The sequence below is a fragment of the Lycium barbarum genome, chromosome 7 (assembly GCF_019175385.1).
Source record: "Lycium barbarum isolate Lr01 chromosome 7, ASM1917538v2, whole genome shotgun sequence".
Taxonomy (NCBI): domain Eukaryota; kingdom Viridiplantae; phylum Streptophyta; class Magnoliopsida; order Solanales; family Solanaceae; genus Lycium; species Lycium barbarum.
The window spans coordinates 2,405,882-2,429,438 of NC_083343.1; the positions used below are offsets into that span (position 1 = coordinate 2,405,882).

General features: G+C 33.8%; 3 protein-coding genes across 3 annotated transcripts; 2 read left to right on the forward strand and 1 right to left on the reverse strand.

The window, feature by feature from the left end:
* The first annotated feature begins 912 nt into the window (after positions 1 to 912).
* LOC132602890 (uncharacterized) lies at positions 913 to 11,909 on the forward strand. The gene is made up of 14 exons (XM_060315686.1): positions 913 to 1,429; positions 2,518 to 2,551; positions 2,647 to 2,862; positions 3,218 to 3,354; positions 3,462 to 3,611; positions 4,018 to 4,119; positions 5,825 to 5,989; positions 6,076 to 6,186; positions 7,279 to 7,376; positions 7,672 to 7,795; positions 7,968 to 8,057; positions 8,877 to 8,921; positions 10,112 to 10,432; positions 11,464 to 11,909. Exons 1-14 carry the CDS (start codon positions 1,382 to 1,384, stop codon positions 11,488 to 11,490), a joined length of 1,668 nt encoding a protein of 555 aa, XP_060171669.1. The 5' UTR covers positions 913 to 1,381; the 3' UTR covers positions 11,491 to 11,909.
* Positions 11,910 to 12,596: 687 nt separating this feature from the next.
* LOC132602754 (uncharacterized) lies at positions 12,597 to 13,348 on the reverse strand. The gene has a single exon (XM_060315530.1). The coding sequence runs from the start codon at positions 13,346 to 13,348 to the stop codon at positions 12,683 to 12,685; it is 666 nt and encodes a 221-aa protein (XP_060171513.1). The 3' UTR covers positions 12,597 to 12,682.
* A 3,866-nt stretch (positions 13,349 to 17,214) lies between these two features.
* On the forward strand, positions 17,215 to 23,504 carry LOC132602891 (uncharacterized). The gene is made up of 5 exons (XM_060315687.1): positions 17,215 to 17,533; positions 19,991 to 20,170; positions 21,304 to 21,430; positions 21,789 to 21,902; positions 23,124 to 23,504. Exons 1-5 carry the CDS (start codon positions 17,321 to 17,323, stop codon positions 23,237 to 23,239), a joined length of 750 nt encoding a protein of 249 aa, XP_060171670.1. The 5' UTR covers positions 17,215 to 17,320; the 3' UTR covers positions 23,240 to 23,504.
* Positions 23,505 to 23,557: the final 53 nt, after the last annotated feature.

Genomic DNA, 23,557 nt, shown 5'->3' on the forward strand with positions numbered 1-23,557 from the left:
AGGGGGAGTAGTAATAAGTCATATAGAATCAATGGATTCATGATAAAGTAAAATCCCTCGATGACATATTTTATCACAATTAATATTAAGACTTATTAAAAAAAAGAAATTGACATGAATAACCGTCCTTTATATTAATAGCCGGTACATTAATATTTTCTGTATTAATGTATAATACATATGAAATATACGTTTTGTATATATTAATATATATTTAATTAGCGAATGTAATTATTTTGACCGACCGGTGAAATGTGTAACTTGCGCTTCAAAAAAATCACTTTCTACCACGGCTTTTCTCGAAAAATGGTTCTAAAATTTCCAACTTTTAGAAACTCATGTGCACAAAGGCTGTCAATTGGCACGCGACTTTTCCTCTGCAAATACTACTCTCTCCCCAATTTATGTGATAAGAGTAATTTGTTTTTATTCTATCTAAAAAAAATATATATTTTTATATCTAGAAATAATTAATTTAATTTTTTTTATCTTAATAAAATAATTTATAGTCACACAAATATATAAGACTTATCTTATATCACAAGTTTTTTTTTTTTTTTAAACTTCTTGTCAAGTCAAACTATATCACATAAACTGAAACGAAAATAATAATATTTTCTTAAAAAATATGCAAATGATTATAAGTGAACACCCTTTGAATGATGTAATAGTTTTCAATACTCCCTGCTCGAACCCGAAACTTGAGGAGAGAAGATCAGAGTAGATCTATAACAAAGGAAAAAGACCCTTCATGTCCCCACTTTTTTACAAAAAGGGGAAAAAAAATGTCAAATGATAAAAAGAAATTGTTTTCTGGAGTAAAAGTATATTTCAAGAAATATATGATGTATTTATTGGATTAGTATAAATAGTGTAGGTAATTTTTTATTTTTTGGGGGGGTTGTGGTGGGGGTGGTTTAAAAGACCCTCTCTCTCTACCTTTTACCAAAAAGGGAAATTTATTTTTTCAAATGATAAAATTTTCCAACTTTTATTAGAAAAGCTCATGAACGAAGATCAGAATAGATCTATAACAAAGGAAAAAGACCCTTCACGTCCCCACTTTTCACAAAAAGGGGGGAAAAAAATGTCAAATGATAAAATTTCCAACTTTTAATAGTATAATCTCATGTGCACAAAGGTCACCAGACTTTTCTTCCTCTGCAAATACTTAGGGAAACGTGATTTTGGTTAATACGTCACAACATACCCTCTAGTTGCAATTTGTACAAATACCATGGTCATGGTGGCCTAGTGCCTGCTAATACTATACTTACGAGTAGTATTAAAAAATACCATTAATTTCCATACTTCATTTTCTCTATTATTATTATTATTATTACGAGTAGTATAAGCAAGATTTATCAGGTTTCCATTTGTAATGGCAACCCTTGGAAAGCTCATCATCCCCTTTCGTTCTTGTCTCCTGGTAAGCTTGTGTATTTATATTTTCTTAAATGACCTTCTTTTTATACACTTATAATCTTGTGTAGTATTTATATTTTGTTTGGGGCCCTTCTTTTTAGGTTTAATGATCAGCATTTCAATCATAGATATGAATACCCTTTTGTGATGGGGTGTCACTGATGGTAGATTATTTTATTGGCTTGGTTTTTAGTGTTTAGCAATCATAAATATGAATACCCTTTTGGTGGAAGCAATTTAATTGCCTAAGACGAGTTTTTATACATATCTTGTGGGTTTGTGTACAAATGCATAAAGCATATGCACTTTGGACCCCTATAATCTTTTGTATCTATAGTTTCCTTTTTGGTTTTAGTGTGTGTAACCAGAGGATAAGGATACCCTTTTGTTAGGTGTCAGTGATGGTAGCCAGTGGCGGATTCAGGATTTTTACTCAGGGGTTCGAAAAAACAACAAAAGCTAAATATAAAGTATAATGTTGTTGACGGGAATCGAACCTAGTACGCTAGAGGTAATTTTGAACACCCTGAACCACTTGAGCTAATCTTTTACATTTATTCAGGGTGTTCAAAAGTTAATATATGTACATAAACACAGAAAATCGACCCTATATACACTATAAGTTTTTGCCGAGGGTGTTCTATCATGTAAATCCGCCCCTGATGGTAGCAATCTTTTTTTTTTCTGTTTTCTTGGCTATGCTACGGTAGTAATTTGATTTCACAGCATGAGCTTTTGTACCGTGGTGTATTGTGTCGGGTTATCTGTTGATGCTTCTTGTGTACAAATGTTACCCGTGTACCTGTATAATCATGTCTATGTACAGATGTCTTTGTGATAATTTATGTTTTAATCTGCATTTCAACCACAGGTGTCACTTATGGTTGTAAATTCTATTGCTGAGTACCTGTCTAGCTTATATATTATGTCGATTTTTGCATAGATGACTTTTTACAAACATATGCCACTGATGTACCTATATAAGCTTGTGTATGTATGTACGTCTTTGTAGGTGTTTGTGTATTATCATTTGAATCATAGATATGAATTCCCTTTTGATAGTGTCACTAATAGTAGCAAATTTTGCTGCAGAGGACGAGATTTTCTCATTATGGATGTAAAGAAGGTACTTGTTTTCTCCTTTGTTGAAAGATCTTTTCATGTTGTGTTGGATTTGGAAGTACCGGAAAACCTAACGAGCAGTATTTCTTGGTACTGCAGGGTTTGTAGGAGGCACTTCTTGTCGTTATAGTAATATAGCGTCTTCAGAAGAGAAAGTGGTGAAGTTTGAAGACCAAGAAAAACTGTTAGCAAATGCAAATGATTCACTTTCTGAGGAAGAAATCACGAAAATTAGGGAAGAATACAATGCTGCGAGGGAGAAGTTTCTAAAGATTCCTGATGCGTTGAAACAAATGCCCAAAATGAATCCTAAAGGTACCCACGTTTGCTTCTGTCATTCTGAAGTGCATTTAACCTTCTATGCGAACTTCTACTACTCCCTCCGTTCCAATTTATGTGAAGGCGCTTGACTGGGCACCGAGTTTAAGAATGAATGAAAGACTTTTGAAATTTGTGGTCTAAAATAAGTAATAGATATCTGTGTGGCTAGGAATCATCTCGTTAAGGGCAAAATGGTAATTTTAAAGTTAAATTGTTTCTAATTATAGAAATTTGACAAATTGTTTTTTGGGACAGACTAAAAAGGAAAGTGTACCACATAAATTGGGATGGAGGGAGTACTATTTAAGGACTGGAGTGAATTTAGGTGGCTGATAATGTTTATTATTAGGTGTATACGTTAATAAGAACGTGCGCCTGGACAGCATACAAGTCTATGGATTCGACTATGATTACACGTTGGCGCACTACTCGTCCAATTTACAAAGCTTGATTTACGATCTTGCAAAACAACATCTGGTTAATGAGGTTTGTTTTTGTACTATTTCCTTGTGGTAACTATTCCAAGAATAAACTTAAAGAAAAGAACATGCAGGGTTATGATGGATTGCTCTCTTGTTTTATTTGTGCTTCAGTTCAAATATCCTGATACTTGCTTGGACTTCAAGTATGATAATAGTTTTCCTATCAGAGGGTTATACTATGACAAGTCGAAGGGGTGTCTTATGAAGTTGGACTTTTTTGGGTCAATTGAGCTTGATGGATGCTACTATGGCAGGCGCAAGGTGAAGTTCAGGAAGCTCTCTATTATGTTGTGTTTTTTATTTCTTTCGTTGAAAATATTGGGAATACCTTATTTATCTAGTTATTTATTTCATTAAATGGATAAAAACGCTTGTATTCTTTGGGGATAACTGGTGTTTGGTAGCGAGAGGCTGAAGGGCGTCATATTTTCGGGGATGTAGTAAGTATTCTATTGATGTTGGGCCAAGAAAGATAAGGATTATATCAACCTCCGGGGGAGGGGTGGGGGGTGGGGTGGGGGTGAGTCTTTACCAGATGTGAATGCCTTCTTCAATATTGGGTCTCTCTTCGAAGTTGGATGCCTTGCTAGTTGATTTGTCCTATGTATCAAAAAAAAATTAACACCCAAAAACATCTAATAGTTGATAATATGATGCTCACTTGCAGCTCAGCCGGAAGGAAATAGATGAGATGTATGGTACAAGACATATTGGCCGTGATCAAGCAAGAGAACTAGTTCCTTTGATGGATTTCTTCTGTTTTAGTGAGGTTAGTATATTAATTTATTGATCTCTAATATTTTTTAGCATTTGACAGTTCTCCATTTAACTTTGGCTTTTAGCGCATTGAAGAATTCAATTGACAATAATTAACAAAATTGCAGTCATTAGGCATATATATGTATAATGTTTTACTTGCATGGATCTTCAAATCACGAAAAATATTGGTGACAAATGTTTAATAAACTAAAGAACATCAAGGACTGACATGTTTTAGAAACTAGCTATGCAGTATGGGAATGCGCTATTTGCTGTATGTTGCAGCAGCCATGTCTGAAATTGTCACTTTCCTCTTGAAATAACTGCATCAGGTCATTTTTTGACCTAGTGTTCCCCTCCAATACCGACTTGGTTAGTTTTCAATTGGACAGTTGAAAACCGTTTTAATGCTCATAGTTCAGCTCTTTGATTTGGTTTAGGCCATCTGATGTATGTGTTAGTTGTACGATCAACTGGCTTTTATTAGAAGATGCGTTTTTGTTTTCACATAAAAGCAAAAGCGGGTAATATCGTACTCTATTCATCCCATATCTTTGGTAGCTCATTTTTCTTTATGGATGAATTGGTCACATTTCTAAAGATGGTTACTTTGGTTCCAAGACTAGCCATTTTTAATTATATTATTTACAACACATGGTAGCACTTTGAGGTTAAGGATCAAGTAGGGGAGGGGAATGATGAGGAAAATGAACCTGACAATGCAAATGTCAGAATAGAGAGTGATAATGCAGCTGTCAGGAGGTCCTCAAGGGAAAGCAGGCTACATGTTTGGCCAGAGACTATGTCTTAGAGCCCGTTTGGATTGGCTAATAACTTGCTTATAAGCTGTTTTCAGCTTTTTTGAGTATTTGGCTGGCCAGCTTAAAGTCATTTTGTGCTTAAAATAAGCTCAAAAAAATAATTGGGCCCATTTGACTTAGCTTATCTAAAGCAACTTATAAGCTGAAAACAGCTTATAAGCCAAAAAACATAAGTTAGACTACCCCAACTCATTTTTTTTAGCTTATAAGCATAAGCCCATCCAAACAGGCTCTTAGCCATTATCAATGAGAAGAAAACTTGTACTATGAGAAGATACATGGGATATGAGCACTTTGCACAAGGCTTATGGTGTTGTCTGAAGGCACTTTCAGCAAATGTGGAGGCTTAGACATATGATGAAGTTGTAAAAGATCCCACATGAATAGAAGCTATGAATCAAGTAATGAAGGCACTGCAGGACACTGGGACATGGATGATGGTAGAATTGCCTAAGGATAAGCGAGCAATATGTCTAAGTTTGCTTCCCGTTTTGATTGAAGCAGCTTCTTTTGCTCACCTGTAACCTTGCATCTTCTTGGTGCTTTACTAATGACACTTGATTGCTTTACCCAAAAAAAAAAAAAAAAAGCGAGCAATATGATGCAAATAGGTGTACAAGATCAAATATAAGGTAAATGGTTACCAGATCCAAGACTAGAACCATTTATCTTGGATTCTTGGGTAGTCGTACCTTATGGGTGTGTGGTGTAACAAACAAAACTTTACAGAGCAATAGGATGTTTAATGAATCTCCTCTCTTTGAGAATGTTGTCTTTAAATGAAGTAAAAGAATACAATTAGATACGTAGTTGAAGATTTTTATTGGTGACTTTCTGACCTCTTGGGTTCTCTTTATTATTATTATTATTTTTTTTTTTTTTTTTTTTTTGCAGGCATGCCTTATTGCTGACATTGTGCAACATTTTGTTGATGCTAAATTGGAATTTGATGCTCGTTATGTATATGAAGATGTGAATCGAGCGATACAGTACGTTCATAATAGCGGGTTAGTTCACAGAGGAATTCTTGCTGATCCCCCCAGATACCTTGTAAAGAATGTAAGTATTACCATAGTTGCTCTGTACATTTCGCAACTCTCAGAACTTCCGCCTTCTAGACCTAATTTTCGCACTTATCTCTTCAGGATCAGCTACTACGCTTTCTAAGGATGCTAAAGGATAAGGGAAAGAAACTTTTCTTGTTGACCAACTCTCCCTTTTATTTTGTGGATGGAGGGATGCGCTTTATGTTGCAGGTATTTTCAAGTAAAAGTAAATCATAGTATTTTTTTTTTCTTAATGTGGATCGCTCATTTTCTTTATGTGCAATTGTACCCTTCCTTGGATAATTTTTATGCTCGGCTACACTTTCCTTGGAATTTCATTACCATTGTAGTTTACATGTGACAGCAGCAGATTATGTTCATAAGTTTGTGTTTGTCCGTGGCATGTAAATTGAAAAGATAAGGTCACTCCTTGCACTGAAATATTTTGACCTAAACTAGCTGAAACATTGTTGGTTTTTTGCTGGCGATTTAGTTCTAGTTCCGTAAGTGGACTACGGAGTGCAAAAATTGGTGGTGCAAATTAGTTAGTGTGCTGGTATCCTCATTTTTGTTTTTTTTTTTTGGAATTACTGGACAACTAAAAGATTCATAGCCTAGTGGTCAATGAAGTTGGTTGAAAACCATAAAGTCTCAAAGTTCAATTTCCAGCGAAGGCAAAATCACTATGTTTCTTCCCATCTGTCCAAGCCTTGGTGGATAGAGTTACCTGGTACCTGTGCTGGGGGGAATAGCAGGCACCCGTGAGATTAGCCGAGGTGCGCGCAAAGCAGGCCCGGACACCACGGTCACAAGTTGTAATGACTTACATAGTCTTGGTCAATTCTCACCACTAGCTAGCTTTTGGTGCCGAGTTAGGCCCAAGTTCTATCTTTTAAATGAAGTGCACACTATATGACCACTTCTTGTAGTTTGCAGTTATGGGCATTAATAGTATTAGATTAGTCAAGATTTTGCCTTTTGGGTCGAGCTCGTCGCACGGGGCTTGCCTAGTGCGGGTTACCTCTCCTGTGTGGTTTGCGAGCTATTGCACAGGAGTTGGGGGCGCACCCAAAGGGTAGCGGCTGCGGGTTCCCATTTCATCAACCAAAAAAAAAAAAAAAAATTTTGGTGGTGAGGATGAGCATAACCTCATTTTTCCTCCGGGAATACAGTTTGATACTTGTATCTTTCTTTTCGTGTCTGCTTTGATTGTATTGTGAATTGTTACCTTGTTCTATCAGTCTGGAAGTAAAATGAATTCTCCGAGTTGACACCTTTTCTTTTTGGTATATATTTCATTAGGATTCTTTGGGTCAGCAAGACAACTGGAAGGAACTTTTTGATGTTGTAATTGCTAAAGCAAACAAGCCAGACTTTTACAAATCTGACCATCCATTTCGGTTTGGTTCTCTGCCCATTAAGTTCTCTGTCAAATTTTCCTTAGCATCTAACATTGGCTCCAACTATGCCATCCCTGCCCGCTATCAAAAAGATTCTTAGCTTTTTTCCTTTTTTTTTTTTTTTTTTTTTTTAAATAATAATTTTGATTTGGTTGTTAAGTATGTATCACGTCCTCTTCTAAGTCTAAATTCACTATATAAAACATTTTCCGTTAATATCCTCTTAAGGCTAACTGTCTCATGCTATTATCACATACAATATTGCCCTCATTGTATTTATTGGATGTTTATGCAGCTGTTATGATGGGGAGAAGGACACGTTGGCTTTTACAAAAGTTGATGCTTTCTTGCCCGGTAAAATTTACTACCATGGATGCCTTAAAGCATTCTTGGAGATTACAAAGTGGAAGGGTCCAGAGGTATGCTTAACTAAATACTACAGCTTTTTCATGGCAAGGAAACTTTGCATTCTGTTATATGCGAGTTTGACAAGTCAACTTAGACAGACCTTATCGTTTCTGTGTATATATCCATTTTCATTTTTCTACCTCTTTCATTACATTACTGAGATAAACTCTTATGAAACTTCAGGTGATATATTTTGGGGATCACCTCTTTAGTGATCTCAGAGGACCTTCAAAAGCGGGGTGGCGGACTGCTGCCATCATCCATGAATTGAAGGTATGCTATCTTTTAGTTTTTATTCTGTTTATGGTACGCCAATTTCTGTTTTTGTCGTAGTCTCCATCTATACCATTTTATATCATGTGCTATTACTATTTGCGGATTTGAATAATTTTCTTGTATCATTATTTTCAAACATTTGCTACATAACTTTAATCATTAAAAAGTGTGACTTGTGGTACTTCTTATATAGCTTATAAATATGTGAATTTAATATTAAAAAAACCACCTCTATTTAGCTATAAAGTTAATTGGTTTTCGACCAAGAAGTCCTTGTCTCTGCTCGTTAGTTGCAAAAATTGTTGAAGTGCAAACTCTTGATGTCATATGACACATATTTATATACATTATAAGGTATTATTAGTTTAAACCACTGGTATAATGACTGGAAATCTGGATTGCTTTAACTAAAATGCTTCAGTTATTTATGTTGTCTGAGGCGATGGTGTCTGGGTCAGCTTGCATGCACCTCGACTATGCCACTGGATGCCTACAATTCCCACCACCACATATACCTGTAATCCTGTCCACCATGGCTTAGACATATGAGAAAAAAACCACCTAGTTTTTTTGTCTCTTGAAATTTGAACTCTAGTCTCCAATGTTTGCACCCACTGCATTGACCACTAGAGCACACCCTATGGTGCAATAAAATGCTTCAGTTATTGCAAAATCTATGGCCGGAGGGAGGTTGTGTATGTTCTCTCTCTTTTTTTTTTTTTTTTTTTCATTTTGCTTTGTCAAAATGTCCTATATTATTCCCTCTTTTGTTGATCAAAATTTTAGTTAACTCCTGTTGTCTTTTGTTGTTTCCAGAATGAGATAATGATTCAGAATGATGATACTTACAGATTTGAACAGGTATAACTTGAGTCTTCCATCATTTACTTGAAACTGCATGCTCACTGGGTATGTTGTCATTGTTGTTGTGTTATATGTGACTTGATTATTTAATTCTGTTATTCCTACATTTCCTGTGATATAGGTATTTTACTGTGGCTACATTGAAGTTTAGAAGGTTTTATATGTAATTTGGAATATCTGTACGAAATACCCATACCTTCCTAAACCGTACTATTATTCTTGTGTCTTCCCTAATTTTGCACTTAGTAGGCATGCTCATCATTGTTGTGCTTAGCAATTTAATTTCTCAACATGTAAGTTTCCTTGGGCTATCGTCTCATTAGAGAGATCGCCAGCTATTCCCATTGACTTGTCTTGCACTCTACTGAAATGAACTGCCTACTGTCTAAGCAGATTGTTTAATTAGGACATAAGTTTGCTTCATAAACTGCTTCAAACGAGTTTATCACACAATTTTCTTGATGTATTGGTGACTTGCTTATGTTTGGCCATATGTAGGGGTGGCAAAATTAGCCCATAAAAACATGATTCGCCAACCCACTCGAGCATTGACCCCCACCAATTATCAGCTCAGCCAATTTTAGCCCAACCCATTCAGCCCATCTAAAAATTGGGCTGATATGTTGCCCAAATTGACCCATAAAAACCTTGTCAAGATATTCTCAAAAGTTTTTTTTTTCCGTTTAATATGTTATGTAGAGCTGTAATAACAACAACAATTATAAAAGTTATAAAAGAACAAACAACGAAATAAACTTAGTAACAATTGGGCGGGTTGGGTTGTAACCTGCTTTTTAGCCCATTTAAGCCCAACCCATTTCAGCCCAAGTAGGACCCGCCCATTTATTAACTCAGCGCATTTTACCCCGCCCAAGTTCAGCACAACCCGCCCATTTGACTGCTTCAAACAGTTTAACAAAGCACTTTCTTGATGTATTGATGACTTGCTTTCATTTGGTCACATGTCTCATCAGAAGGTGTTGGCAGTAAATAGGCTCACATTATCTTTTTTTGAAAAAAGGTAACTTGTAAATAGGCTTACATTTTCCACACATTATATAAACCATTTTACTCTTAACGCAGATTGTTTCTTGCCATCAGATATATCCGTTTTGTTACTAACTTCTTTTTGAAACTGCGTTTTGTTACTAACTAGCTTTATTTTCTTTCCTTCTCTCCACATTCAGGCGAAATTTCACATAATACAAGAACTTCTTGGTAGGCTTCATGCGACCGTAACCAGCAGCGTGACAAGTGAAGGATACAAGTCTCTTCTTAGGGAGCTGAATGAAGAGAGACAAAAGACTCGATACAACATGAAGGGAATGTTCAATAAATCGTTCGGAGCCACGTTCCTCACCGACACTGGTCAGGAGTCTGCATTCGCTTACCACATTCATCAATATGCAGATATCTATACTAGTAAGCCCGATAACTTCTTGTACTATCCACCCGAGGCTTGGCTTCATGTGCCGTTCGATATAAAAATCATGCCACACCATCTAAAGGTATTTTTTCCTTTCCTTAAAAAGGTTTAGTCATGTCTTTTATTTTACTCCTTTAGACAACATGTGCAAAAAAGTTCATCTATATCTTTCTTGAAGTATTTATCCATCCATCTCAATCTGTATGACTTAGTTTGATTTGTGTCATTACTAAGATTTTAATGTTTGAATGTAATTATAGAGTTTGGTAGGGAAATGTCTAAAAAGGCGGTTTGAAATGTGAAAAGATGTTGTATACCTTTAACAATAAAAAAAGTGTACAAGTGTTGTAATAAGCTTTGAAATAACAAAAATAGTTTCTACATATTTTCATCTGAATTGGGGGTTAGGGGCTGAGGCGGAGCTAGGATTTTGAGCTTATGGGTTCTGTATTCTAAAAACACAGCTTAATGGGTTCTGGAGAAATTATTTATACGTATTGAATGAATTTTAAAGACAAATACAGAGTCTGGGCCAAAGTTGCTGGCTTCTGCTGAACCCATAGACAAGCTTGTACCTCCGCAGGGGGGTAATTCATTTTTACTTAAGATGTCAGGCTTTTGGGTAGACCAAAAAAGGGAGTAAAAGAAGTACCTGTTTTGGTAGGAGATAGTAGGTATCCAGTAGAATAATCAAGGTAACCGCTAGCTGACCCAAACACCATCATCACATAAAAAGGAAAGGAGAAGTAGGTCAAGTAGTTTGGGATGGAGTACAATAGGCAAATGAGATTAGCGAGATGCCATCTTCATGTTCAAGGTGTAATAAAGCTTATTCATCTTATAGGTTTTTGTTTTATTTTGCCAGTGCTTCATTCTCAGTTATAGTAGTTTTAGTGAAGAATTGGGACTCAAGTTATCCATTTTTTTTAAGAACAATGAATCATGAAACTTGGATGCCAAAAGTTTGGAATTTATGCTGTTCTAGATTATGAATTTTGATCAAAATTTTGCCCCTCGGATCCCTTCCACATGGAATTGATTTCAGTTGTTTTAGTTGTATGATATTTTGTCGATCTCATGGCTGTACACTGATATGAATTTTCCTCTTTACAGGTTTCATCAAATTTATTCAGGACTTGATTACATCTATCATATTGCCAATGCCCAAGAGATCTTAAATCAGTATACTAACTTTCACGGAGACTTCGATATTCTTTGACCATCCATTTTCTGGAAGCAATCGCTGGAAATTTTTGGTAGATTCATTAGTATTCTAGTGTTCTTTTAGATAAAATTGGAACGATACAGAAAAATTAGCGTTCTGGGTGATTGTAGTATATGCCCTTATTCATTGTGGTAGTAGCACAGTTATTGTCTTGGAAAGCAAAGTTTAAAGGGTCAGCAGCATTCTTAGTAGATGATTAATATTCAATTGTCTTGCAAGTGAATAAAATGCAAGAACCAGTATTTAGTCAATCATGTCATACATTTGAAGCTGATGAGAAAAATTTCAGTCAATCTTTCAGAATCCATTTTGGTATCACTTATATTTTCTTCAAGTCTTGTGTCAATGCATGTTTAATGTCTAATAGTGCAAGATTAACCAAGGGGCTGTTTGGTTCACATATAGTTATGCATGGATAGTGCATAGTGAATAATAAAGGGATTGCTATATGGTGATTAATAATCAATGAATAATTATGTGGTGATTAATAGTGAAGGGGGATTACTTTACTTTAAGAGCATATAGATCGTGGTTCCAACAACAATATCAATATGTATGCCTTAGTATCAACTAAGTTAAGATGAGTTGAGATGGATTATGTATGAATTTGTGTTGATTAGTAACTACGCCTTAGTATCAAATAAGTTGAGATTGATCATATATGAATCTTAAAACATTCAAATCAATATGCAAAGACTTCAAATTAGAAAACTGAATAATAATTATACATTTTTTTTTTCTAAAAAAGGAACGGCTAGAATGGACAAACTATTTTCCCAAGTGTATATATGTATACTTCGTCATATGTATATTCCTTTCTTAGCTAAGGTTTGAATTTTCCTTTTTTAAACAGAAAATACGAAGATTTTAAATCTACACATGCACTAATAGAAGTATGGAATAATTAAACACACCATTCTCGTTTCTTATTAACTACTAACATTTAATCATTCATTGCACAAATAAGAGAGGAGGATTGTAATAGATTGACAGATAACATAAAAAGGAATAATAGCATATCAATAATTCAACTCAACATACAAACAAACAAAAAAATGGTCTAAAAGAGAACGTTACAAAACTTAATCTAATCTAATTAAAGTAAGCCTAAGCAAGTAATGCAACTTTGATCTCATCTTCCTCGAGCACAACATATGTATCATCCTCGTTATTATCATCCATATAATCTTCAGCCTGCAAAACACAACAATGCACGATATAACAAAGACCTATAATTAGACATCCCACTTCCAAAATTAGCCAAATTAGTTGAACCATCAATTGAGGATTTTTAATCCAATAATCAACATAATCTCCAAACGTAAAACCATATCTCATCTCTTCAATTTTCTTCTCCATGCCTGAAGAACTATCAACGTCGCGATTATTAGGATAAAATAATATCTCTAATGCTGGATCGAAAAATTCATCAACTCCATGCACAATCACACGTCCATCATTGTATACGTCCCATTCGGCGATATCAACGTTGTTAATAGAAACTATTTCGAAATAAGGCAACGTAGTAGTAATAATATTGTGGTCAGGGAGTAGGGTTTTTAGCTTGGACCTTCTAGGATAATAAGTTTCGAGAATATTTTTATTTAATTTCAAAGGGACAACATGATATTGAATTAATCTATAAGGAGGGTCTTGATATTTTGGAAATATGTTTAGAAAAGCTCTTTCAGTAGGACAAAATATGGTGAAATTTGTGGTGTTTGGTGAAGAAGAAATAAGACGATTTATGGTATTTTCAAGAATAATTGACATTGAAACATAGCCTTTTTTCAATAATGTGTTTGGAAGATTATCTATGGTGTTGATATTAATTGGATTATAAGAAGATGAAGAAATAACTAAGGTTGAAAAGCTAATGAAAAAAATGAACAGTAGACGTAAAAACCTGGTTTTTGCCATGATGGAGAAATTTTAGGGAAGCTTTGTGAGTTAAAATTTCAATGATAGGATTAATGAAGTAATTAACCTATTGTTGTGTATTTATAGATATACTATTTAACATAAACCTTTTAGAAGTGGGATTTTGTTGTTGCCCTATTCCTGCATAAACTCGGATTTGTCGAAAGTTACGTTTGGTACTTACTACTATAATTTTATCCTAGTATAACACATCATAGGAAATATTAGGAAAAGAATAATAAATTGATTAGTTTGTAATATTATTTACTTTTCCCCTCCACTTACGACTACACTACAACAACATACTCAATGTAATCTCACTTACTACTACACTCTTAAGACCGAAAGACCAACAAAAATTATAGTGGAGTGGTAAGTACTTCTTCATCTTTAATCAGCAATCTCGGGTTCAAGCTCTAAATATGAAATCGTCTTCATTAGAGAGCGTTTTTGTCTTCTAAACTAGAACTTCTCAGTGCGAATTCGGATTTAGTCCAGCCCTCCAATGTGTGTACCAAACATCGAATGGAAAATAAAAGTGACGAGTAAGTTTATTTATATTATTTAAGTATGTTTGGACATGAATTTTACTTGTTTGAAGATTTATAAGCGAAAGTTATAACTTCAATTGTAATATTCATTAAAGTGAGTAATACAAAATATTTCATCAATATTTTTAATATTTAATTTAAGTATTCGCAGATACTGATGGCCAAATCAGTATTGTAAAACTAAATCTCATTATTTGCAAATAGTAAAATATTTCACTAATCAAATAAAGTTTCTTTTTTCTTGGAATAATAAAGATTTCTTTTCTCTTTTATAGTAAAAGTAAAAGTAAAAGTCAAGGAGAACACAAAAAGTAAAGGAGAACACAATATAGGAAACGATAAGTTTCTAATAATACAGATCTGAATTTCTATCGGCAGATTAGCTTCCGAGACAAAAGGACCAAAATCATACATTATGTTTTGGTTTGGATCAAAATCATACATATTTTTTCACATGGAGTACTAATAGTACATTATGTTTGCATAAGTGGTGTACTTTTAGTCAAACTCCCAAATATTTTTTTAGAAATTTAACGGAAAAGAACAAAAATGCCCCTAAACTTTTAGAAAAGGTATAAAAATACCCTTTATTCATCTATTTTGCTAAAACTACCCCTCAATTCAACTTTTTGGCTCATTTATTCCCCTTGACTAATGGACAACACTAATTTTTTTTAAAAAAATATTTAAATTGCACATGACATTTTATTACTGAAAAATTGATTTATTTTTTTAAAAAGAAATCTGAAAAATCGTTATTTGTAGAATAAGGAAAAATAATTTTTCAACATCCGTTTCTTTAAAAAACAAATGTAGTAAGCCTTTTATATATATGAAAAAAAAAAAACAGAATTGGATTTTCATTAAAACATGTGGAATTTTTTTAAATTTGGAAAACTTTTTTTAACGAGTAATGACCATAGGCAGATACTTGAACCGTATAAAACGGCGTCGTTGACTTCCTTATTACAACCATATAAAATAGAGCTTTCTCGATTCACTTGAGCAGTTTTGATCCTTTAAATTTGTCAAAAATATGCATTGTTTGTCTTCGCCAAATATTTATCGGACTCTGATTGTTAAATTAAACTGAAACTATGAAAAAAATATTATTTAAAAGCACTAAAAAAATTCTCAAATTCTAGAAATCACAAAGTAAAAACTACGCCAAACACAAAAATATAGACAATAAACAACTGAAATAGCACTTCAAGAAGTTGCACCAAAATCTTAAAAGAGACCAAATGTAACATAAACTGCAGAATTTGTTTCCATTAAATATTTTCTACGGTCACTGTTCCGATTAGATTTAATAATCAGAGTTTGGTAATATAAACGGGGATTAAAGCGGTTCACTTTTGATAAATTTACAGGATTAAAACTACTCAAGTAATATTTAAGGGACTATTTCGAACCCGTTACCGAAGATAGAGGACCACCTCTTGTCTCATATCAGTAACATGCAAACGGCGTCGTGAGATTCCCTTCCTACAAGCCATATAAAATAGCATAGAGATATCTCGATTCACAAGCAAATTTATTTCTCCATCATTCCCCAAGCACCTTCTCTTGAGCCAAGGGTTATCGGAAACAGTCTCCTTAAGGATCTATCGAAAACAATCTCCCTACCTCCCAAGATACGAATAAGGTTTGCGTATATTCTACCCTTTTCAGACCTCACTTGGTAAAATTATATTGTGTATGTTGTTGTTGTTACAGTTCCAATTATCAGTAAAAATTACTCCAAGTAATACTTAAGGGATTATTTTGAACCCGTTACCAAAGATAAAGGACCATTTTTGTCATTTTCTCATATCAGTAACATGCAAACGACGTCGTTAGGTTCCTTGCTTACAGTCATATAAAATAGTATAGAGATTTCTCGATTCACAAGCAAATTAATTCTTTCACAGAGAAGACTTCTAGAAGAAGCGAAGAAACTTTTGGTGTCTCATCTTCGATAATAGTTTTAAAATAGTCCCTTAAGTATTATCTAAGCAGTTTTTATCCTTTAAATTTATCAAAAATGAGAACTTTTGGTCTCGCTTAAATATTTAACAAACTCAGCTGTTAAATTTAATCCGAACTGTGAAAAAATTATATATTAACAAGAAACACTAAAAAAATTCTCAAAGTTCAGAAATTGCACCTAAAAAAGTTACACAAAACTCTTAAAGAGATCAAAAAATAACATAAACGGTAATGCTTCTAAATGTGAGTTCCGTTAAATATTTTCTACTTTCACACTCTATTAAATTTAATTTAATAAAAGGGTTTGATAAATAAATATATATATATATATATATATCAAATACTTAAGGGACTATTTTGAACTTGGTTACCGAAAACAAAGGACAATATTTGTCATTTTTCTCATATCAGTAACATGAAAAACGGTGTCGTTAGATTCCCCGCCTACACGCATATATAGAAGGGAAAAGGGTCAAAAATACCCTTCTATTTTGAAAAAGGAGCTAAAAATATACTCTGAGCTAAATATTTTCTACTTTCACACTCTATTAAATTTAATTTAATAAAAGGGTTTGATAAATAAATAAATATATATATATATATCAAATACTTAAGGGACTATTTTGAACTTGGTTACCGAAAACAAAGGACAATATTTGTCATTTTTCTCATATCAGTAACATGAAAAACGGTGTCGTTAGATTCCCCGCCTACACGCATATATAGAAGGGAAAAGGGTCAAAAATACCCTTCTATTTTGAAAAAGGAGCTAAAAATATACTCTGAACTTATTTTAAGTCAAAAATATCCCTCCCGTCCTTAAAATTTTCAAACATACTCCTATCGTGACGAAAATTATCCCCCAAAATAACCCCAAATCAATTTTTAAACCCGTACTATTATTTAAACCCGATCTAATTAAATAATAACCCATAATATCTCCTTATTCTCCCAATTCTCTCAAACTTCATACCTACATATTGGGGGAGTAAGAAGATCTTATAAGTTATTATTTAATTAAATTAAATTTATATAACGAAACAGGTTTAAAAAATAATTTAAAGTTATTTTAGTGGATAATTTTCGTCAAAGCAGAAGTATATTTGGAGAAGGATATTTTTGATCCAAAATAAATTTAGAAATCATTTTTAAAAGTAAAGGGGGTTATTTTTGACCCTTTTCCCTATACATATAAAAAGTAGCAGAGATTTCTCGATTCTCAAGCAAATTAATAGTTCTCCATCATCATCACCGCATACAATACAAGACTGAAAGACAAAGAAGAAGCTTCTAGAAGAAAGAAATGGTGTTGATAGAACAAGCACCTTCTGAAGAACCAAAACCAAACTCCAAAACGACGACGTTGAAGGATTCGTCTGGTGACGTGTCAGATGGATACGAGACTGCAAGCGATACAGAACTGAACGAAACCGAAAATCGAAGTAATACGATCAATACGGCGTCGTCTTCTTCTAATACGGATTTGAAGGAAGAAAATCAGGAACAATTGAATCAGGTTGATTTTAATTAGCTTTTATATTGTGAATAATGTTTTGTTAATTTATTTTTGTTGCTATTTTTTCGCTGCTGTTAGGTATTGTAAGTGATTTCTATGAATTTAGGTAAGTTTAATCAGCTTTTATATTGTGAATAATGTTTTGTTGATTTATTTGTATTGCTATTTTTAGCTGCTGTTAGGTATTGTAGAGTGATTTCTATGAATTTAGGTAAGTTTAATCAGCTTTTATATTGTGAATAATGTTTTGTTGATTTATTTTTGTTTCTATTTTTTCGCTGCTGTTAGGTATTGTAGAGTGATTTCTATGAATTTAGGTAAGTTTAATCAGCTTTTATATTGTGAATAATGTTTTGTTGATTTATTTGTATTGCTATTTTTAGCTGCTGTTAGGTATTGTAGAGTGATTTCTATGAATTTAGGTAAGTTTAATCAGCTTTTATATTGTGAATAATGTTTTGTTGATTTATTTGTATTGCTATTTTTAGCTGCTGTTAGGTATTGTAGAGTGATTTCTATGAATTTAGGTAAGTTTAATCAGCTTCTATATTGTGAATAATGTTTTGTTGATTTATTTTTATTGCTATTTTTAGCTGCTGTTAGGTATTGTAGAGTGATTTCTATGAATTTAGGTAAGTTTAATCAGCTTTTATATTGTGAATAATGTTTTTTAGTTCCGTATTCATTGTAGAACAACTGAATGGAGTAGGTTTTACTCTTTGACATTGTTATTAATTAATAAAAAAAAAAAATCAGCTTAGTTTAGATAAGTTTAACTTAGTTTAATCGCTTGTATATTTTGTATAATTTTTTTTTGAGTTTCTTATTATTTAGGAACACCTGACTGAGGTAGTTTTTTAAAATTATTTCACGCCTTTTTTTTTTTTTGATTTATTTGTATTGCTATTTTACGCTGCTGTTAGGTATTGCAGAGTGATTGCAATGAATTTAGATAAGTTTAGCTTGGTATATAGTACTTTTCATATAGTTTTTGAATGCAAATTTTAATTTTAAAATGTTGAATTAATCTAATTCTATTTAGCTCCGAAACTTAATCAAATTGATTCTAAAAAAAAATAAAGAAACTTGACAACTATTTTGTGACGAAGGGGAGAGTCCTTTCTCTAATACTATTACTAATATTAATACTTAGTTGAATTCTACCAAAACCTTTAATAATTAGTAGCTTACAACTATACATTTTGTTCTCTCCAGTGTTATCAAAGGCGCGCTTAAGCCCTGAAGCGAGGCTCAAAACATGTTGAGCGCTTCACCTCGCTTTATGTGTGCTTCAGTGTCGTCATCAAGACTCTAAGACATACTTTTCCTTGCCAATGAGCCTCGCTTGAGGAGGTGACACTAGATGATTGATATTTCACTTTATCGTAATATTTTTACAATTTCTTTGTCCATATATTTGTTATTCATGCTTATTATAATTAATCTTGGATTAAACATATATATATATATATATATATATATATATATATATTTGTACCATTGCCCTTTTTTTCATTAAAGCCCATGCTTTATTTGCGCTTTGCGCTTAAAGCCCCAGCTGACCTTAGAGCTTTTTTGCGCTTTTCGCTTTTGATAACACTGGTTCTCTCACACTGCTTTTGTTGATTTATTTGTGTTGCCATTTTTGCTGCTCTTCGGTATTGTAGATTGATTGCAATGAGTTAAGTTTAGATTAGTTTATTCAGCTTGTATGTTGTGGATAAGGATTTTGAGTTCGGTAGTTTTTTTATTGTTTTTCGATTAAAGGTTGTAGTTTGAGGTTCTGATTGTGGTTCTTTGAAATGGTGCATTGGAGAAAAATGCGGTGATTAGAATTTAAAGCGTGCGAATTCTTGATTCATATTTTTGTTTCTTGAGACAGTCTCTCGGACGAACTGAGTAGGATAAGGGAATTGATTTCTCGGTTTGTTGAAATTCTCACTAGTGATTCTGTTCTTTTGATGAGTCAAGTTTCATTTTATTGATGTTACACCAAGGTGGTTTAAGAAATGTTTACATGAGAACTGAGTGGCTCAGCCACAACGGCAAACTATCAAGTAGCCCGGATTATCTCTGCATAATAGCATCTTCTCCTTACACCACAAAGCTGTATGAAACTCCAAGAGTCTTTTGATATATCCAGTATCTTTTTGCAGCTTGGAATGTCTTGCGATTCTGTAATATGTTAACTATTGTATACTTGACACCTTCTTGGTTTTTCCCATTCGACATCTAGTAATTTCATGATAAATGTATTTGCGTGAATGCAATCTGCCTTGCCCTCTTGCTCTTGTTAATATGTCTTAAGGTTTTGTCCATTGCCATTTCAACTATCACTACTGTCCTTTTTCTATTTTTTGTATTTTTTTTAAATGCTTTTCCCCTTCTTAGTTGGTGAACTTACTAGATAATCACCCTCAACAATTACTGATATGATTCTTTCATTTTGAGAACCAGAAAGCCTTGGCTCAAGCAAATGATGCAAAAGTTGATGGCAATACATTGTTTAAGGATGGGCTTTATGAAGAGGCATTGTCAAAATACGAGCTAGCTTTACAAGTTGCAGCAGATATTCCTTCAAGTACTGAAATTCGTTCAATATGCCATGCTAATCGTGCAGCTTGTTTCTCCAAACTGGTAAGCTCTGCGTGTGCATTTTGTACACTATGTGTCAGATTTTATGATGTCAAAATTCTGCTATGCATTGGGAGTGCAGATAGATTAGGCTTTTCTACAGAGTGGTTCTCCAAATCTGTGAGAAGCTTTTACATTTAGCACCTGTTTGTTCATGATTGTATAGCTCTTCATTGATTTGCATTGTCCCACTCAGATTCTTAACGCTTTTAGGATAGCAATTTAGTAGGTAACTAGTAAATACTTAAAATCAACTTTGCAGCTTTTTCTGATCACTTGAACTTGTGGATTTGAACATTCAAAAGACACCTGTCACCCTAGTATATATTGGATTTGGAAATTCTGACTGGCTAGTAGAAGCCATGTTTGATTTCTTGAGCTCTTTACACAGCCAGTAAAGAACTATTCTATATATGCTCCCCCAACATACTCTTGTTGCTGGATACCAATGGAATTACCTTTACCTGATCAAAAAGAAATACTGGCCAGCTACAAAGAAACTAAGATTAGTCATGTCTTCTAAATCCCTTTAACCCTGCTTTAATTGGGCCTGATAATTAAGTTCAAATATATATTTATAATGTTGGTCCAACTTGATGAATTATTGACTTCAAACCTGATTGAATTTCTTGCTTAAGATTTCTTGCTTTTCTAATGTGGAAGTACAATGCGTGATCACTCATGCCATCCCACCCACCCTACCCAAAAGAATAACTGTAAAGGCAGAGGGTGGCAAGATGTGTAGCTTAGAGAACGAGAGTGGTACCCATCCTTCTGTATTGCTCACCAGTGAGCGGCATACAAAAAAAAATTGTTGTCTCATCATTTTCCTTCAATTTCAGAAATAAGAATTTGAAAGTTTACTTTGCACAGTTCTCCAAAAAAAAAAAAAAATCCTTTGCACGGTGATATTACACTGCCTTCCCTTTATATTAGAAACAAAAAAAAAAATCCTTTGCACAGTGATATTACACTGCCTTCCCTTTATATTAGAAACAATCTCCACGATGCTTCATCTGCTCTTCCCTAATCTTTATTTTATACTTTTCTCAGTGTAGTTAGTAGGATATGAATGTGTTTATCTGTGAGTTTTGTTGCATTTACTAATGACACCTATTGTACTTTTCCACTTACAGGGAAAACATGACGAGACTATCAAGGAATGCACAAAAGCATTAGAACTAAATCCTACATATATAAAGGCTCTGGTTAGAAGAGCAGAGGCACATGAAAAGCTTGAACACTATGATGAGGCTATTACTGGTAAACATTGAGTTCTGAAATTGTATTATGATTGTTCAGTACAATGTCATTGTAATTGGCATTTCTTAGCTGCATCACCATAGAACTAGTATCCATACTCGCATCACTTAGCTACTTGGTGGAGATCTTGTTTTTTTTCGGTCAGGTTCTCCTATGTCTTCTCCTTATTCCCTCTTTCCCACTCTCTGAGTTGGAAAAAGAATAAACAAAAAGAGTCCCTGTATGTTACTCATGTGCCTCTGGTAATAATTGCACACCACTCAAATGGTTTATGTTATAGGTGAATATTAAAAAATTGGAGTTCTATTTTGGCTCTTTTTTTCTGCTCTTATTCCCGTTGTTTTTTAAAATCTTGCAGACATGACAAAGATCTTGGAATTGGAACCCTCACATGACCAAGCTAGGAGAACTGTGATCCGTTTAAAGCCATTAGCTGATGAGAAGCGAGAAAAGATGAAAGAAGAGATGATTGGTAAGCTTAACAACCTCCTATCTTGACATGGACAAGTCCTCTATTTTCTTTTCTTATCTAACTTTATAAAATCAGAAAAAAGTTAGATAAGAAAAGAAAATAGCAAAGCTTCTTTCCTATGGAATTGTTAATGGTTTGATACTTCTTCCCACTTATTTATGTTAGTGAGTGGGAAGGATATCTATTCCGTGTCTAACTAACTTCTGGCTAATTATGGAAATAAACAGCAAAAAGCTACATATAGAAGTGGTTCTTCATCAAAAAAGAAAAAGCTACATAGAGAAGTGTGTCATTCACATTGTTATGGACTACTATGTTTTTGCGCTTAGAGATCCCCTGTAGTTTCTCAGGCTAGTTGTTTGGTGAAGATTGAACGTGACTTGCATGCTTTAGCAATCAGTCTCCTAAATTTTTGTATCATTCATTTGTCTGCATTTTGAAAATAGGTAGTAATGGACTAATGGCGTCTGTTTTGTCTGCCAGCTACATGGTACTCCTTTATTTGGAGATATTCTCATTCATTTTCTATGGTGGAATCGATACTTGACTCATCTTCCGGCAGTTGAAGAAATTGCCTTTTTTGTGGTTTATAACTATCTGCCAGAATAGTTCATCCTATGTACCTTCTATCCATTCTTGGAAGTAGCCAAGTGGATATGTAGAAATGTATATACAAAGATTGCTACTGTTCTTTGCCTGGTTTTCCAGTCTTCTTATTGAGGCCTCATTAACATTCTTGAATCAATAAGGGGGGACAAAGTTAGATCAGATGTTGTATGCTTTACTGCTCTAATCATGTGCTGCTGCTGAATGTACTTCCGTACTAAATGTACTATAGCGACTGTTCTGGACTCTCTGAGATTGCCTTTTAGCTTTGAGGTCCAGACTATTTGATCTCTTTTCTACTGAATCATTGTATCATCTCAAGTTTCCCTAAAGGGAGTTTGTTTTGTGGTTTAACACCTTGAATACTGTTTGATCTGAGACAGTGTATGGTATTCTGTTTATCACGATTCTCCGTTTTACTTTCAAGGAGTATAGGCACTCGTCAATCATGCACATTGCACACTTCTTTTTTTGTGGTTCATTAATGATTTGTATTTGTTTCAGAATTTTGTGTTTAGTTTCGTCCCAAATTCATATTTTGAGTACATTGAAGACTGTTTGTATCTTTGATTAACATACCCTGAAGAAGCTAAAACATCTTTTTTTATGTTGCAGGCAAGCTCAAAGAAATGGGAAATTCCATTTTGGGCCGATTTGGTATGAGCGTTGACAACTTCAAAACAGTTAAAGATCCAAACACTGGCTCCTACTCAGTTCAATTTCAGAAGTAATGAGGGGGTTTCTCATGTTGGCAAAATTTGCATTTCTTCAATGAAAGATTTAGGCATGCTGTTTTTGCACAATGTTGAAAGATTTAGGCATGCTGTTTTTGCACAATGTATCAGTCTTGCTTTCAAGTATGTAAGTTTTGGCCATAAATTTGAAAGTTGATGTCTCTAAATGCTAAAGCAGATGGCTCGTAGCCTTGGAGTTTCTATTATTGCATGACCAGTGGAATGTACAGACCATCTTATATTTGATGAACTTCATTTATCATTTCAGTGCTTATTTATGGAGGCTTTATTTTGTTATTGTGGGATAATAGTGTT